The sequence below is a fragment of the Tauraco erythrolophus genome, chromosome 21 (assembly GCF_009769465.1).
Source record: "Tauraco erythrolophus isolate bTauEry1 chromosome 21, bTauEry1.pri, whole genome shotgun sequence".
In the NCBI taxonomy this organism is placed as follows: Eukaryota; Metazoa; Chordata; class Aves; order Musophagiformes; family Musophagidae; genus Tauraco; species Tauraco erythrolophus.
In genome coordinates, this window is record NC_141485.1 from 7,432,761 (window position 1) to 7,447,403 (window position 14,643).

General features: G+C 43.3%; 1 protein-coding gene across 2 annotated transcripts in view; it reads left to right on the plus strand.

The window, feature by feature from the left end:
- Positions 1-14,643, plus strand: part of BAZ1B (bromodomain adjacent to zinc finger domain 1B) — a 50,529-nt gene that overhangs the window by 24,743 nt on the left and 11,143 nt on the right. For both annotated transcript variants that reach the window (XM_086624832.1, XM_086624833.1), the window contains exons 10-13: positions 857-968; positions 8,372-8,470; positions 8,910-9,087; positions 10,114-10,299. In XM_086624832.1, coding sequence (XP_086480958.1) covers positions 857-968; positions 8,372-8,470; positions 8,910-9,087; positions 10,114-10,299 — 575 coding nt within the window. The remainder of the gene's footprint in view (positions 1-856; positions 969-8,371; positions 8,471-8,909; positions 9,088-10,113; positions 10,300-14,643) is intronic.

Consider the following 14,643-nt stretch of genomic DNA (forward strand, 5'->3'; position numbering starts at 1 on the left):
AAGAGGATGCTATAATCTGACTCCAGATGCAGTTTCAGTCCTGATCATTTCTTGCTTTTGAAGTCTCATGGGCTGATGTTGAGTCGATATACGGTGATACTGCATGCAAGAGGCTATATTGAGTTAAATCAGAGCCCTCACCTGGTCGTATTTTATCTTGGACAATGGGCAGAGTAGACATCCATAGAAGAATTAAACAAGACAAACCCACAGTGAGATACTTCATCCAGCGTGTAACTTTGCAGCCATCTGCGTCTCAGTGACTTGCTGAGCTGGAGGTGGTGGTGTTCTGTGGCCCTCAATGGGTATATTGTCAACTTTTTCAGATATTGACTCCTGCACACGTTTGCTTCCAGCACCTTGCTGCTTGTGTATTTACCCAGCTAGTGTGCAAGATTTCAGCACGTTCCTGTTGAAACTTAACAAGCAAAGGCTTAAATAAACAAAGATTTAGATTCCTGTCAGACTGTTGTCTAAGATGCTCAGAAATACAACTATATCCTATTTATAATTCATTCAGTTCTAAAAGTGCTTTGTCAGTATATAGTTAAAAAGCAAAACTAGTTTTATGTATTTGAAATAGTAGGAATGCTTTTCCTAATTTTGTATACGTGCTTTATGACGCAGTAATTTCTTTTAAAATATGTTCCTTTTTTTGTGTTTAGAAACACATATATTTTGAGGTTTAGAAAAATCAACACTGAACTAGTTTACCCTGAAAAATGTATTGCTGGCCTGGATGCCAAATATAAACATTTAACTGGAGATGGGTTAGGTTAGTTTTTGCAAAATAAAAACACTTGCTGGGGAGGAAGATGAATGAGAACACACTTGAGCTTGTGCTCTTCTCTTGCAGAGAAGCGGAAGAGCGCAGCCACCGATGGCAGGGTGAGCAAGCTTCACCGGTCTGTGCATGCTGCAGACCTTCCTGCAGAGACCACCGCACCCAAGCAGGGACAGAACTTATGGTAACGCGTGCTTTTGTAACTGTGAAGTACTCAAAGCATAGAGGTGAAGGAAACCAGACAGATTTCTTTTGATAGACCCTGCTAAATACCTATTACTCGTTCAGTACTTAGCGGTTGGATTAGTTCAGCAGCTCTCCAGGCTCTATTACTGATATTATTACTAGTAGTGAGTGGCTAATAGGGCAGCCGGTCCAAGAGCCCGTGGAACCATTGTAATTGACCTAATCAGTCAGACGTAAAGCCAGTATAAATTGAAGTGTTAAAATGCTACTTTGATGTATTGCTTTGTAAATATTTTGTATTCAGAAGAGCTGTTAATTTAAAAGAATTGCTGTGTGCTTTTTTCAGTATTGGTAAGCTTTACTGTGGAAAAAAAAAGAGAGGGGAGCAGTGACCTAGCGAAGTGTGTGTAGGTTTTCGTTCATGGTTCATCTCAGCATGGTTCATTCAGATCTGAATTATGGCACGTGGGGTCCTTGAGCACATGAAATTGAAGTCTTCATTGAGATTTTTGGAGACAGATCTGTATCCTGCGAGTTCTTGTACTCTGTGAGACATGCAGATCCATCTCCAGCAAATTGTCGGTGTCTTCTTCCTAGGCTTCACAGCAGACTGGTGGTGCCCCTTTTTTCTCTTAAAGCACCGTATAATGGAATTGATTTTTGTTGCTACTAATAATTACAGCTTAGCAGAATTAGTCTTCCATGTTGACAGCCTGTTATCCCTTTAGTGCTTTCCAATGCCAAGCAGTAGAAGACACACCAATGAGTCTTCTAAGTGAATCAAATCTAAACACTCTATGTTTGAGCATGTTTGATTGTGACTTGCTCCAGTAATCCACCCTACCAGAGTATTTTATCTTTAAAGAAAATCTCCTGTGTTGACTGTTGCCCTGTGTGGCAAGGAGTGATCAGCAGTGTCCCCATGCCAGAAAATACTGGCTACAGCTTCACCTACTAAACTGCCTGTGAAAGACTGCATTTTTTAGATAACCCTGAGAAGTAACTGTCACAAAGTACTTGCTCCCGCAGCTTGCCTGTTAGCAGTGGCTTTTCCCCAGAGTTTTCCACTGCTGAGGCACAAAGTGGGGTTACTTGGTCTTTGAATAAATATCACTGGTTGTGAACTTAGCTTCAAAGCATAGTTCCACTGCTGCAAGTCAGAACTACTTTACCAAAGATGTTCCTGCTCCCCCGCCAGGAGCTGTTAAAGAGGCTGAAATTTGTGGATGTCTTGATTGACCTGAACCATCAGCACTGAGTGCTGACTCTTTTGTATTGCTCTACCCCTTCTCTTTCATTGCTAGCAGGTCACAGGAGATAGCAGAATTTCCTCTGCATGCCTTCATTCTGTGCAATATTGCTTTGACAAACCTACACCCCTTTCTCAGTCTAGTCCTTTGCACGTCTTGTTTCATGGCCAAAATTCAAGCAATTTGGCTTTCCTAGGGAATGGACGCTAAAGAGGAGGTTGTAGAGGGCAGTACGATCCACAGGGACGTCCTCTCTGCTCTAACTGCCTCTTCTAATGCTCGATCTTCAGTTAGCAGAGATTGCAAGATGCGTTCCAGTAGAAGGACAAATTATATAAGGAAAACAGTAGCTTAAACTAGTAGTGCACATCGCTATAAGCTGTGACAACATACAGCCAAACCGGATGAGTTAAGTAACCGAATCCATGCAACTTGTAATTCCAGGCCAAACTTGAAAAAGCAGAGTATTTGGTGTTACAGTGTCGGATTGCTCAATCAGGCTGGCAACTCTTAATGACATGCTGAGAGAGAGCAGAGTAATTACGAAGGTTGGAGTGCTTTATAGAGTAACTGGTCATACAGCCCAGGGGAAGCACCTCTTAGAACCAGGTCCTGTGCACTCAGGACTTTCACTGTTTTGTGAGAAGTGACCATAGTACACAGTATTCTCCTACTTCGAAAAAAGAGAGCAACAACAACAACAAAAACCCAAGAAGCTTCTTAAGAAAAAAGAGAAAAAGCTTAAAGTGGCGGCCATGCTTTCTAAGAGATTGTCTTAAATTCCGTACTAGATGGTCAAAGCAAATACTGGCTCCTGCCTTTGAAAAAAAAGGTTTGAGAAAACTTGGAAACAAACCAGCAGCAACAATAACAAAACATTCTCATTATGGTTCACATCAGGATAAGGAAGCTATTAGAAGTAAGAAGGCCTACTTAAAAACTGTGCTTGAGTCTAAATGAAGGAAATTAAAAGAGTGATTAAACTGAAGAACAGACTAAGGGCAAAACAGTTTTGTTTTTTTTTTCCTTGGGGAGCAGTCTTGCTTTGCAAGATCTGTTTCAGGGCCTGCCTTAGGATAAGGAGGGAAGCTCTTCTCATGAGTGAATAATTGGCTAAGAAATACAAAATAAGTTACAGAAGTGGTCTAATTTGTGTGTTCTGCAGGGAGATGGAGAGTAATGCTAGAGGAGAATGGGGAAGTCTAAAGAAAGAGGATTTTGGTGTGATTCAGAGCAAAGGGGTCAGAAAATTAAACTAGCAAATGGCAGTTTTGAAATAGAGAGGAAAGTCCTGCTTCAGATCGTACAGCTGATGTATGCAACTCTGCCGCCAGCTGCTGTGGATCTTCAAGCTGGTGCCATTCAAAGCATCAGTTGGACAAATCGCTGAAAGAGGGATTCTTTGAGGAGTATTAAGCACAAAGATTCTTGCCCTGGCACACAAGGAAGTCCTCAAACCAGCAGACACTAAAATCTGTAGGGGCAAGTCGAAGAAATGTCACTGCATGTCTGCTCCACCCTTTTGCCATTCAGAAATAAGGTACTGAGCTAGTGAGTTTTGCTTTTTTTTTTTTGCTTGGCTCTTATGCCACGGTGCCTTTGATTTCTGTCCTTTCTGGTCCCTGCTAGGAAGGACGGCTAACAGTGACAGCACTTGGTGGTTTTTACTGAGAGCATCATGCCTGTGTGCATTGGTCTGCCAGGCAGGTTGGCAGTGTCAGGATATGGAGGTAAAGCAATACAAACGGAAGGTGTGAGCCAGATGTAGGCCTTCCTGCCCTTAAAGTGAGCAGGGGGCACAATGGCAGCTTTTCAAAGAAAACATAACCACTTCGAACTCAGCATTCTTCTGTGCTGTCTGCATGAATTTCTCCTTACTGACAGGGCCACCTAAAGCCATTTCTGCACATAAGCAGTAAACTTCCTCAGCTGAAAGACTTTTCTTTAAAGCTGTAGAACTGCAAAGAGCCTGTTTGCTCAGTACCTATCTGACAGCTGTCACCATGTACAGGTAAGCTTCCACAAAAAGACAAGGGACAATCTGAGAGCTGTTATTTTGGGGGATAACCAGTAACTAGAACTTCCCTCTGAGGAAATCCATCTTCCTATTACAGTAGTTTCCTCTGTGGCCATTGCCATTGATCTCTCCAATCTCAAGGACTCCCATCAGCGTAGATGGTCATGGAAGAGTCTCCTCCTTGGCTGCTTTTTGCTTATTGTCCTTGCACACCCTGAGAAGCCCTGAGACCACACTGAAGTCCTTGGATATCTACATCCACTGTTGTTTGGATCCAAGGACTGGTTCAGTTATAACTCAGTGTCAGCACATGGTGCATAGGAAGTTTCATGTCTTTGTGTTCTGCTTTAACTCCTGCCATCTGTCTCGTTTTCCTAGTAGTATGTCTAACATGGGAGAGAGTAGCCTCACAGTGCACAAAGAGCATCTTTAGCTTTACGCTGTTACGCTTAGATGGATGAGACTTTGAAACAAACACCAAATTAACTCCATGAAGGGTTGTATTTCACAGTCCTGCCCCATCTCCTTGAGTATGGGAGCTGGTAGGACATTGATAAAGGGAGAAATAGATTCCATACTTCTGCCAAGGCTACAGAAACAGTATCTCATGGAAGTGATTTCTGCTTTCAGTACTTTGTCCCCAAAAAGAAGAGGGCCCAGTGTTCTGTCCTGAAAGTACAGAGACTGAATCATCATTCTCATTCAGAATCATAAATGCTTGGTTACTTCTGTCTTCTCCAGACAGATAGACCAGTCCCATTTCTAACATCATGCACCACTTTCACTGATGTTGATGCTTTTTTAAAAAAATCTCCCTGTTTGAAGCTTCTGGGCACATGGTCCCTGAGAAAGTCTTTTGTCCATACCATAGTGCTTTGTGAGCTGTGTACATACTGGTCTTTCCTGCAAGAACCATGGGTTAATCACAACCTTTGCAGTATATTAGTGTGCAGGAGACTTAGTGCTCATCCTGGTCAGAAAGCAGTTGAATTTTGGAAATAGTGGCATCTCTGCAGAGTAACTCCCGTTGTTCTTCATCTATTAGGAATACACCATGATATGGCGGGTCCCCTCAGCAGACAATTTGAGTTAACCATGAGTGGGTGCTGACAGACTCCATTCTCACGCCTATATTCTACAGATGGAGTTCCCCTGTTTCACCAACCCTCCAGAGCAGGTACTGATCCTGGGCTCCTCTAGATGTTGTCTTCTTGATTTCTTCATTCCCTAGTCTTCAGTCCAGGTTTTATACCTTTCTCTCTGTCCCTCACAGCTTGTAGCCTGAGAACAGGTGGGAACATTCAGCCTGAGTGAATACTGAGAGCTCCTTTGGACTTGGTGCTTGTGCCATTTGTCTCTTCTGTTTTGATTGCTGACCAGTCTGCTGGCTTGTGCTGCCAGAAATGTAAGAAAAGAATCTAGCTGTTATTTAGGTGTGCAGGAAGCCCTTACCCCAGTTGGGATTTCCCCCTTTCAGATCAGTTTGAATACCTCCATCTGGTCTTGAATCTCCCACAGGCATCTTTTCCATCACTCTGGATTGTGTTACTAAGCTCTGTGTCAGGCCACTTGAGGGGCACCAGTTGCCTTCCCCTCCCTCTTACAGAGACCCACAAGCTCATGGCCCTGTTGCCTCCTCCCTCGTTTAAAATGCCAGCCCTGTCTTACTGTGCTTCCAGCCTCGTGCTGGTTGAGCCCTAGTTGGAGGTGCAGGTGGTTCCTTCAGGTATTGGGGAGTGCATGGAGCTAGGTTGTGAACCAGGAGCTGTGGCTGCTCAGAGCAGCAAGGTGTCACCAGTCAAACGCAGGTTCCTCTATATGTTTATAGTTTGCACGTTTCAGTTCAAGCTGATGTAGAACAGTGCTCTCTCCCAGAAATCCCAGTTCTTACTCTCAGGACAAATTGGGAAGTCTCAAGTACCTGTTGCAGATATTCTCCCTTCCCTGTCTCGTGTCCTTTTCAGCAGGAACAAAGTTGTGCCAGGGCTTAACCCTATCTTTCTTAGAAGGATGATATCTGCCTGTGTTGTCTTTCCTCAAACCACATAACCTGGAGAATCCAAGCGCCGTTTGCTAGCTGTTTCCAGTGCCCTTTCATTTTTACAGTGAGACAAAACTCTGCAGGGAGTTCCCCCTTAGATTTGCAGCCATGGGGGAAAGCTGAGAAAGCTCAGGCATGGGCTTCTCAGATATTTTTCCCACTGGATCCCATGGTGTATCACCAGCAGTGACTAATGTTGTTTCATCATGACCTAGGCAACCTCAGCATGCCTGAGTAGTAGTCCTCTGCTGGGTATCTGCAGGGCAACTTCTTTTGAAGCTTGGTTTATGCCATTTCCATATTGTAACAGATTCTTCATACTGAAATACGGTTTAGGACCAATCCCAAGATTTGCCCTAAGAGTTTGGAAGCAATTTGATACCAAATATTCTAGAGAAATTTCTCTATTTAGCAGAAGTCAAATAGACTTAAAAACAATAGTCCTTGCAGTGCTCTGTCTGTAGACCTTCCAGTGAATGTGGGAATGCTGATTAGTCACCATAAGTGGCATCTGTGAAAAAGACACAAGTTATATTGTGACAGGTTTGTGTGAATGTCTGTTGGATGCTGTGACCAGCCTTTAATTGCTACGACTTTTGAAGTGCCTGTGCTAGGCTCTGGTGGGTGAAAGAGATTTGGAGCTGCTCCATCCTGTTTATTGCAGAGGGTAGTGGTAGCCAAAAGATTTGATCTCGGTGTGCAAAGTGACGATGCTCTGCAGGGTTGAAGTATTCTGTAACAGACGACTGGCAAGAAACTATTTTTCTTCTGTTTTTAAACAACCAATCCTACGTTTTATTAGAGTAATTAGTTTACTAACTGAATGCAAACTGTGAGGCCATTCCCCTAATATGAGCAAAGTAGATCTCAGAAATATTTTCTTTTCAGATACGATGTTTAGCAAGTATTTCTGCCAGAAGAGTAAACATTGCAGATACTTTTATTCCAAGAGGAGCCAGAAGAGCATCTTTCTCTAGACATTGCTTGGCTCTTCTGAGCTTGTGCCCAGGAAGAAAGATTAGATCTAAAGTCTTCTCTGTGGCTGGTAAGGATCGCAAAGTGGTCCTTTGCAGTTGTTTCCATGTAAGGTTGATTTTGCTCTTCTCTCACTTCTTCTTCTAAGGAGCAATCCTCTTCTAGAAGATACATAATTAGTCTTATTTTCTGTAAATGAGCTCTGAAGTTCAGCTTGAATTCCTGCCCCCATCAGGTGAGGACCCCATCAGGTGAGGAGGCTCCATGGCATCCTAGAATGGAGTTGGAAAAAAGAGAGGAAAAGAGCAGAATTTCAGACTGTCTTAAAGCTGGTTTAAATCCACAACCTAGCATTAAAACTTGATTGTACTCTGGAATTGCAGAGACAGTGCCTTGTGTAGAGAACTTTGCAAAAGTTTTCCCCTTTTAGATTCAGCTAATGGCAGATTACCATCACTGTCCTGAAGGACTTTATGAGCAGAAAGGTTTAAAGCTGCTGAATATGGTTTTCACATACTGCATTTGAGCTTTCAAGTTGATGTGAGCTTCTTGGAAAGGAGGACTTCTGCACTTGCAGATGGTATAGCCTTCACAGTCACGAATCTACATCATCACTAATTGTGCTACAAGCTAGGACATAGCCTTTGTTAATCTAGGGGCTTCTTGGATTAATGAAAGAAGTCAAAGGTTCTGCAGAAAGAATGATTAAATTGCCCTGCTATGCAGTGCATAGCATGTTAATCTTTTCTGGTGCATCTAAAATGACATTCAGATTACTTAAGCTGACTGCAATTCAGTGAATCTAATCCCTGGGGTAGATGACTAAATTCAAATGCCAATGTCTTAATAAACCCAATGGGGGAAAAAAAAAAATAATCTATAAATCAGTTCTGTGTTAATTTTGTTTTTATTTTTCTTACCCTGGACCTTGAAACGAGGCCAATCTGAGTCAGAATGCTTATACCAACATTACTGGAAATGTTTCACCTTGCTCCATTGGGGTTGGGGTATAGATTACTTGTCGTTGCTGCCTACTAATACTTGTGAACTATTTAGAAGAAGAAATGGTCTTGCCACAGAGATACATTAGCTGATGCTGGTGCATGTTTTATCTTCAGGTTTCTCTGTGACAGTCAGAAGGATTTGGATGAGCTGCTGGATTGCTTACACCAACAAGGAGTAAGAGAGAGCCAGCTAAAGGAGCGTTTGGAGGAAAAGTGAGTGTACTATTTTTATTTTTTTTTCTTCTCTGTGTGCCTTCTCAAAGTCAAAGCGTATCCTCATCGCGCAAGCCTCTCCATTCCTGGGGCAGCGTTCTGTGCTTTGCTTTGATCGTGCCTTTGCTGAAAAGGGGAGGATATTGAGGATGAGAAATTGCTCTTTTTCTTGGGCAGTAGCTGCAGGTTCTTGATAAGCAATGCTCTAAACTGTGAAGAAGTTCTATCAGTCTTTAAATTGCTCCTTGCAACTGGAAACAAAGGCAACGCTGTTCCAGTCACAGAGCCAGAACTGTCACGTGCTTTCAAGTGTCTTCCAAAGAACGTTCTGCGCTGGTGAAGCGTGTAGATCATGCTGGATTCCATTGTCGCCCCAGTGCCCGCACAGCTCACACGGCACTAGCCTGCATGTATTCAAAGGTTGTTTTTGATTTTCCAGGTATCAGGACATCACTCATTCTATCCATTTGGCTCGGAAACAGAACCTGGGCCTCAAATCCTGTGATGGCAACCAGGAACTGCTGAACTACCTCCGAAGTGATCTAATTGAGGTCGCAACTCGGCTGCAAAAACGAGGGCTGGGCTATGTTGATGTGACACCAGAATACGAAGCAAGAGTGAGTGAACAGGCAAAGTAGTACTGAGCAAGATAAACATGAACCGATACTTTCTGTGGAAGGTCTTGAGTCTTTTGCTCTCATTGGACAAGAGGATCAGGAAATGCAGTTTTCTTTTGTGTCTTTTCTTTCTAAACTGTTATTTCAAGATTACACAGCTGCTGGCTTGAGGTCCTTTTAGTGTAGGTGGGTCATAACTGTGGAGGTAGGTGTCCTGCACAGCTGTTAAACCATCCTATTTCCTTCATCTGGTGTTAGAATTCTTTATGGACCATTAGCAGAACTCTTTGTAGCTGATGTTAGCTTCTGTGTCAAAGCCAGCCTGTCTTGTTGAGATAGCAGGTTTCCATTTGGGAGATTTTTTTCATAAATTCAGACCACTGTAGGCTTGGGGAAATAATTGTGTCCCAGGATGTTCTGTTCACGAGTGCGTCAGCACAAGGAAGTTACTCTGCAGTGAACTAAAGTATGAATTTTTAATACTCTGGCTAGTTCAGCATAACTGACATGAGTATCGCTGGTGCACTCAGTGTCTTTCGGAGGGGATAAATCTGCCTGATATGGGTAGACTACCCACTCCTGTGGCTATTGCGTGCTCCTCCTACCAAAGGACAACATTGTGGTTTGGGATGGTTAAAGCTCTGTGTAAGCTGCATCCTGAGTCACTGCAGAAGCTTCCCTGGGTAGATGAGACCATAACTGTTAAGAGGATATGAAAAGTGAAGTCACTAAAGGAGTGGAAGAATTGCTTAGGGCTTGGTCATTATGGATTTAGGTTTTATGGGGGGGTTTTAGTGGGGTTTTTGCAAGGTATGATTTTTTTTTTTTCTAAACAGTGCTATGCATGATCATCAGCCGTTTATGAACTCTAGCAGAAGCAGCAGGAATATGCTGTTTCCATAAGCAAGAATGTTAGAAACAACACTGCATTAAGTGTTACACGTATCCATTTGCAGAACAGCCCCACCTACAGCAGCACAGAGAGCAACATCCGACTGTTAGATGATGGTATGCTCTTCTCAACAGGTATATTCACTAGAGAGCTTGAAGGATTTTGGAGAGTGTGTGATTGCACTCCAGGCTGGTGTTGTTAAGAAGTTTCTGCAAGGTTTCATGGCCCCCAAGCAGAAGAGAAGGAAACATCAAGGAGAGGACTACATTGCCAAGGCTGAAGAGGTAGATGAAGACAAGAAAATGGCAGAAGAAGCTAAGGTATTGCTCATTTCAGGGCTCTGTTTTGGTATTGTAACATAACTATTTGAGCAGGGACAATACGTTTCATTGGGTACTAAATCCTGAGCAGCTTCTCTCCACTCCAAGTTTAGAGTACAATGGGCTTGTCATTTATGGGGCCAGGTGTTCCCTGGTTACTTTGAAGAATAAAGGTATTGGTAAAATGAAAATCATACTGTGGAATTACAGTTAATTTTGTCTCTATGAACAGGAAATGGGTCAAGACAAATATTTGACTTCCTTCCTGGAGTTCCTTAACACAAATTGGGGACTTTAATAAAAGCATATTAGGGACTATTTTTAGAGAACTTAACAGGAGTTATGTCCATCAGAGAGGACTGATGGTGGCTTAATGCCTTTTATCCATAAAGAGAAGGAGAGACATGTTGAGGTTTTGGTGACTGCAAGGGAGTTAGGTTCAGGTAAATATCAGCGTTATCCAAGAAGAGACACAAGTCATTGTATGCATGGAGAAGATGCCAAACTGTAGGTTGCACACAGCTTGTCTGGACATCTGGGCAAACAAGCCCTATATGCCTGCAGTAGAAAAGTGGTGTTGTGGGGTTAAGAACTTAGTGTTCCAAATCAAGGCTCAGAAGGATGGAGAAGAGCTGCAGAGGATTTGGTAGGATCATGCAGGCAGTTGAGCTGTACCAGTGTTTCATCCTAAGAGGAAGACTAGTGCTCAGAGGTAGTTTCCATGTGCTAAGTTGAATGGGACGTTAGCACCCCATGGCAAGACTTTCCCCACTGCCCTCTTCAAATTGCTCTGCCCTGTTTGATCACTGACTTCAGCAGAAGTAGCAAGATCAGAATTGGATCGACAGAAGCGTTTGAAATTCCCAACTTAAAAAAGAAACATTAGATGCTTGACTGGTGCTGGAGTGTGGGTTTTTTTTGGTGGTTTTGGTGTTTGATTTGTTGTGGGTTTTTTTAAAGCTCCTGTCAGTGTATGCTGAACCCTTGTTGTTTGAACATCAAGTCTTTGCTATGCAGTGGCATTGCCATGTTAGCAGGTTATTTGGATAGGCACTAGAAATTTTCACATTCCTCAGTTGTGCCAAAGTATTTAAAGTTTGCTAACTTTCCATCTTTCAGTCCTTAGTGCAAAGGGAATGGAAGACTAAGTTATCCTAAAAAGCTATTAGCAGACTACAGAGCTGTAAAAATCAGTTCTGTCTGAGCCAAGAAGGACCTGGATCATCACATTTCCTGTATTTATAGCAGCACCATGTCATGCCTTACTCATGTGTGTCTTACAGCGATAACTATAAGGGTAGACTTGTCGGACATGCTTTAAGGGTAGCATTGGATTTACTACAGTATCTAAATGGACGGTAATTTAGCAGTGCAAGCTCTGTATTTGAACCCTGGTCATTTCTCTACTACTGCTAAAGCTGTATCAGATAGCAATATATAATGTTGGGTTATATCAGATAACCCAAGCTTTATTTGCTGGAAAATTGAGCCATTTTGGTCATGAATGTTTGGTTAGTTTCTCCATTCTGCCTTGGAGCATTGCTCTCTTACTTAATGATGTGGTTACAGAGCTTCGTTCCTTACAGCAAGGCCAGGCTCGTGTAGCGTGCTTCATTGCAGCAATTGCAGATCTTTCAGCTACGGCAACCTAGTTAGACAAAGTGCTCTGTGTGACTGAAACATCCTGATATGTACTTTCTCCTCTGTAAACCATCTGGAACAGTACGATTTCTGAATATTGCTGGACTTGTAATCATAAGTTACTTTGATTTTTTTTTTTTTTCTAGTATTACCCAGTTTGTCTAATGTGACTGCATACTTAGCTAGACAGCTCAGCCTTGTAGGTAGGTGTATGGGCGCAGATTTCAGTATTGCCAGTCTGAGTGTGTGGTGGAGCAGGTCGTCCTCCAGGTGATTGGCTTTTGTGTGATGCCAGCGTCTCTGGAGCATTGATTTATGCACTGCGATGCCTTCTTTATCTGGCTGAGAGTTTTCTAGACACTTGTGGTGGTACAAGCAATGTTCAACTTTTTGTTGAGTTTTTGGGTTTTCTTGGTGTTTTGGTTTTGTGTTTTGTTTGGAGGTGTATTGCCTCAGTTTATCTAGAATTAACTTTTTTATTTTGCCAAAGCAGAATACCTTTATAGATGACCTTGAAAGAGTAGTCCAGATCTTAGATACAGTCAGCCGATGAAAGACACCTGACTGTTAGGCTTTTAAAGACAAACTTCCGCATAGGTCAAGAATTATGAAGTCTTTTAGAGCCAGAGCTGCACTGAGAGTACATAGCAGGTAAATACAGCATAGCCATACTGGAAAAACATACTTAATGTACTTGGAGACTCTATGAGCGAATCGCAGTCCTGCAGTATATCCTGTCTCATTTTCCCTGTGAGAAACAAGTTATGGCTTAACAGGCACCCATCTGCTGACATAATTGTCTATGCTCAGGGTTCCTGCTGGCTCAGCTGCACAGCTAGACATCACACTGCTGAGTGGCAAAAGATTGCACTGTAGACCTGGCTTATGGCTTTTTCTGAAAATCTGTCTTGTGCCTCTGTGTTTATGCAGACGTTCCCATTTCCAGTGGCAGTAGCACTCTGGACTATCCCGGAATAGGACAGGGAATATATGACCTCTTTGCAGCATGACATGCAGCACAACTGCCTGAATGTAGTGAGAGCACGGGTAGGTTATAGAATCATAGAATGGTTAGGGTTGGAAGGGACTGCCCCTGTGACTGGCTGGTTAGGGGTCTTGGCAAGGGAAAATGCTAGGGGGTGGGGGTCAGTCTTCACCTGCAGATAGTACCTCAAAGAGCAGCTTCACAACCAAGTAATTAAAGTTTCAGCTGTTCAGAGGGATTTCTGTCGTCGTAGGATACCAGATGAGAGCCTTTCTAGCTGGAGGTTTGTCCACCTTTACCAAAGCAGGCATTTCCTGTCGCTCTGAAGTTGAAATGTGACTGAGGGCTCCTCCTTTAATATTTTTGTGGTGGTGTTTTGTTTTCTCTCTGAGATTGCTCCTCTCCAGTCAGGAGGCCATTTAAGTAACTTCTTTCAGTCTCCTGTTTTGCCTAGTTGGCGCTCTGAACTCCCTTGGTAATGGTACTGCTAAAACACCAGTCTCATGATGCTTGGGAAGCAAGGCTAAAAATCTGTTAAATTCCACAGGCTTGGGGAGAAAAATCTAAGCAAAACTTGCCAACAGCTTTTGCAGATTTATCTTGGCCCAGCAGTTACCCAGTATGTTAACAGCAAAACCCATGGAACAGTTACTTGGAAAATCAATTACACAGTATGTAAAGCACCTCAACAATGTTCTGCAAAGAAATAGCACAGCGCTGTGTAATCTGCCACAGTGGGCTGTGCAGGTTTCCGTTTGTCTTGAATGTCTCGGGCTCCAGGTTCCACACTAGCAATGGCAGCAAGGATGTTGGCATATTAGAACAGTTAGTGTGTTTTTCCAAGCATCTAATATATGCTGTGCTTCCTCAAATTCAGTGGGAGGAGAATGTGCAACTCTGCAAAAATCCTGGGTTTTGTTTGGCTCCCAAATTGCTGTCAGCTGCAGAGTTTAGATTTTCCCATCTGACACTTCACTGTTTGTTTTTTTTTTTCATTCTCCTGGGGTAGAAGAATATTAACTTGAGTCCTATTATGTCCCTGTCATGTCTAGGCCATCACCTCATTGTTGTAAAGCGAAGGATTAATGTTGGAGTCGAACATGGCTCTGGATTACTTCTCTGTTCTGGTGCATTTCCGATTCACCGCAGTGCTGCTTCTAAACCTCCAGAGCTGAGTGTGAGATTTCGCACGTGGTTCGCCGTGTGCGTGCTCCAGCAGCCGCCGTGGTGCGAATCCCAGGTTTAATGCTTTCGCCCTCACTTGCAGCTACTTCTGGGATTTCACGTGCGCTGAGGTCATCTTGTCTCAGGAAGGCGGCTGGTCCCGTATTCGGGGCTCCAGATGCTTTGCCTGTCAAATCTGATTGTCACTGATGTCACCGTCCCCTTTGCCAGCTGAGCAGCTCGGAGGAGCAGGAGGACCAAGTGCGTGGCAGGTCTTGCCGATGGTCCCGAGTGTCTGCAGGACCCACTGGAGGGCAGCACAGGCTGCTCTGATCCGCCACGCTCAAGCAGTGTTGCCAGCTGTCTCCTAACTTTCATCCCACATTTTACAGTGCTACATTTCTGCCTTTTATTTTCTTAGCTTGATGACTATTTGGGTTAGGCTTTCAGAGCAAGAATTTAGTGGAATTCACATAGGTTGTTTCAGCCTGGCTGTGAAATGCAAAAGGGCTCTACTGTTACGAACAAACTGTCTGATCCAGCGGGGCTGGTTA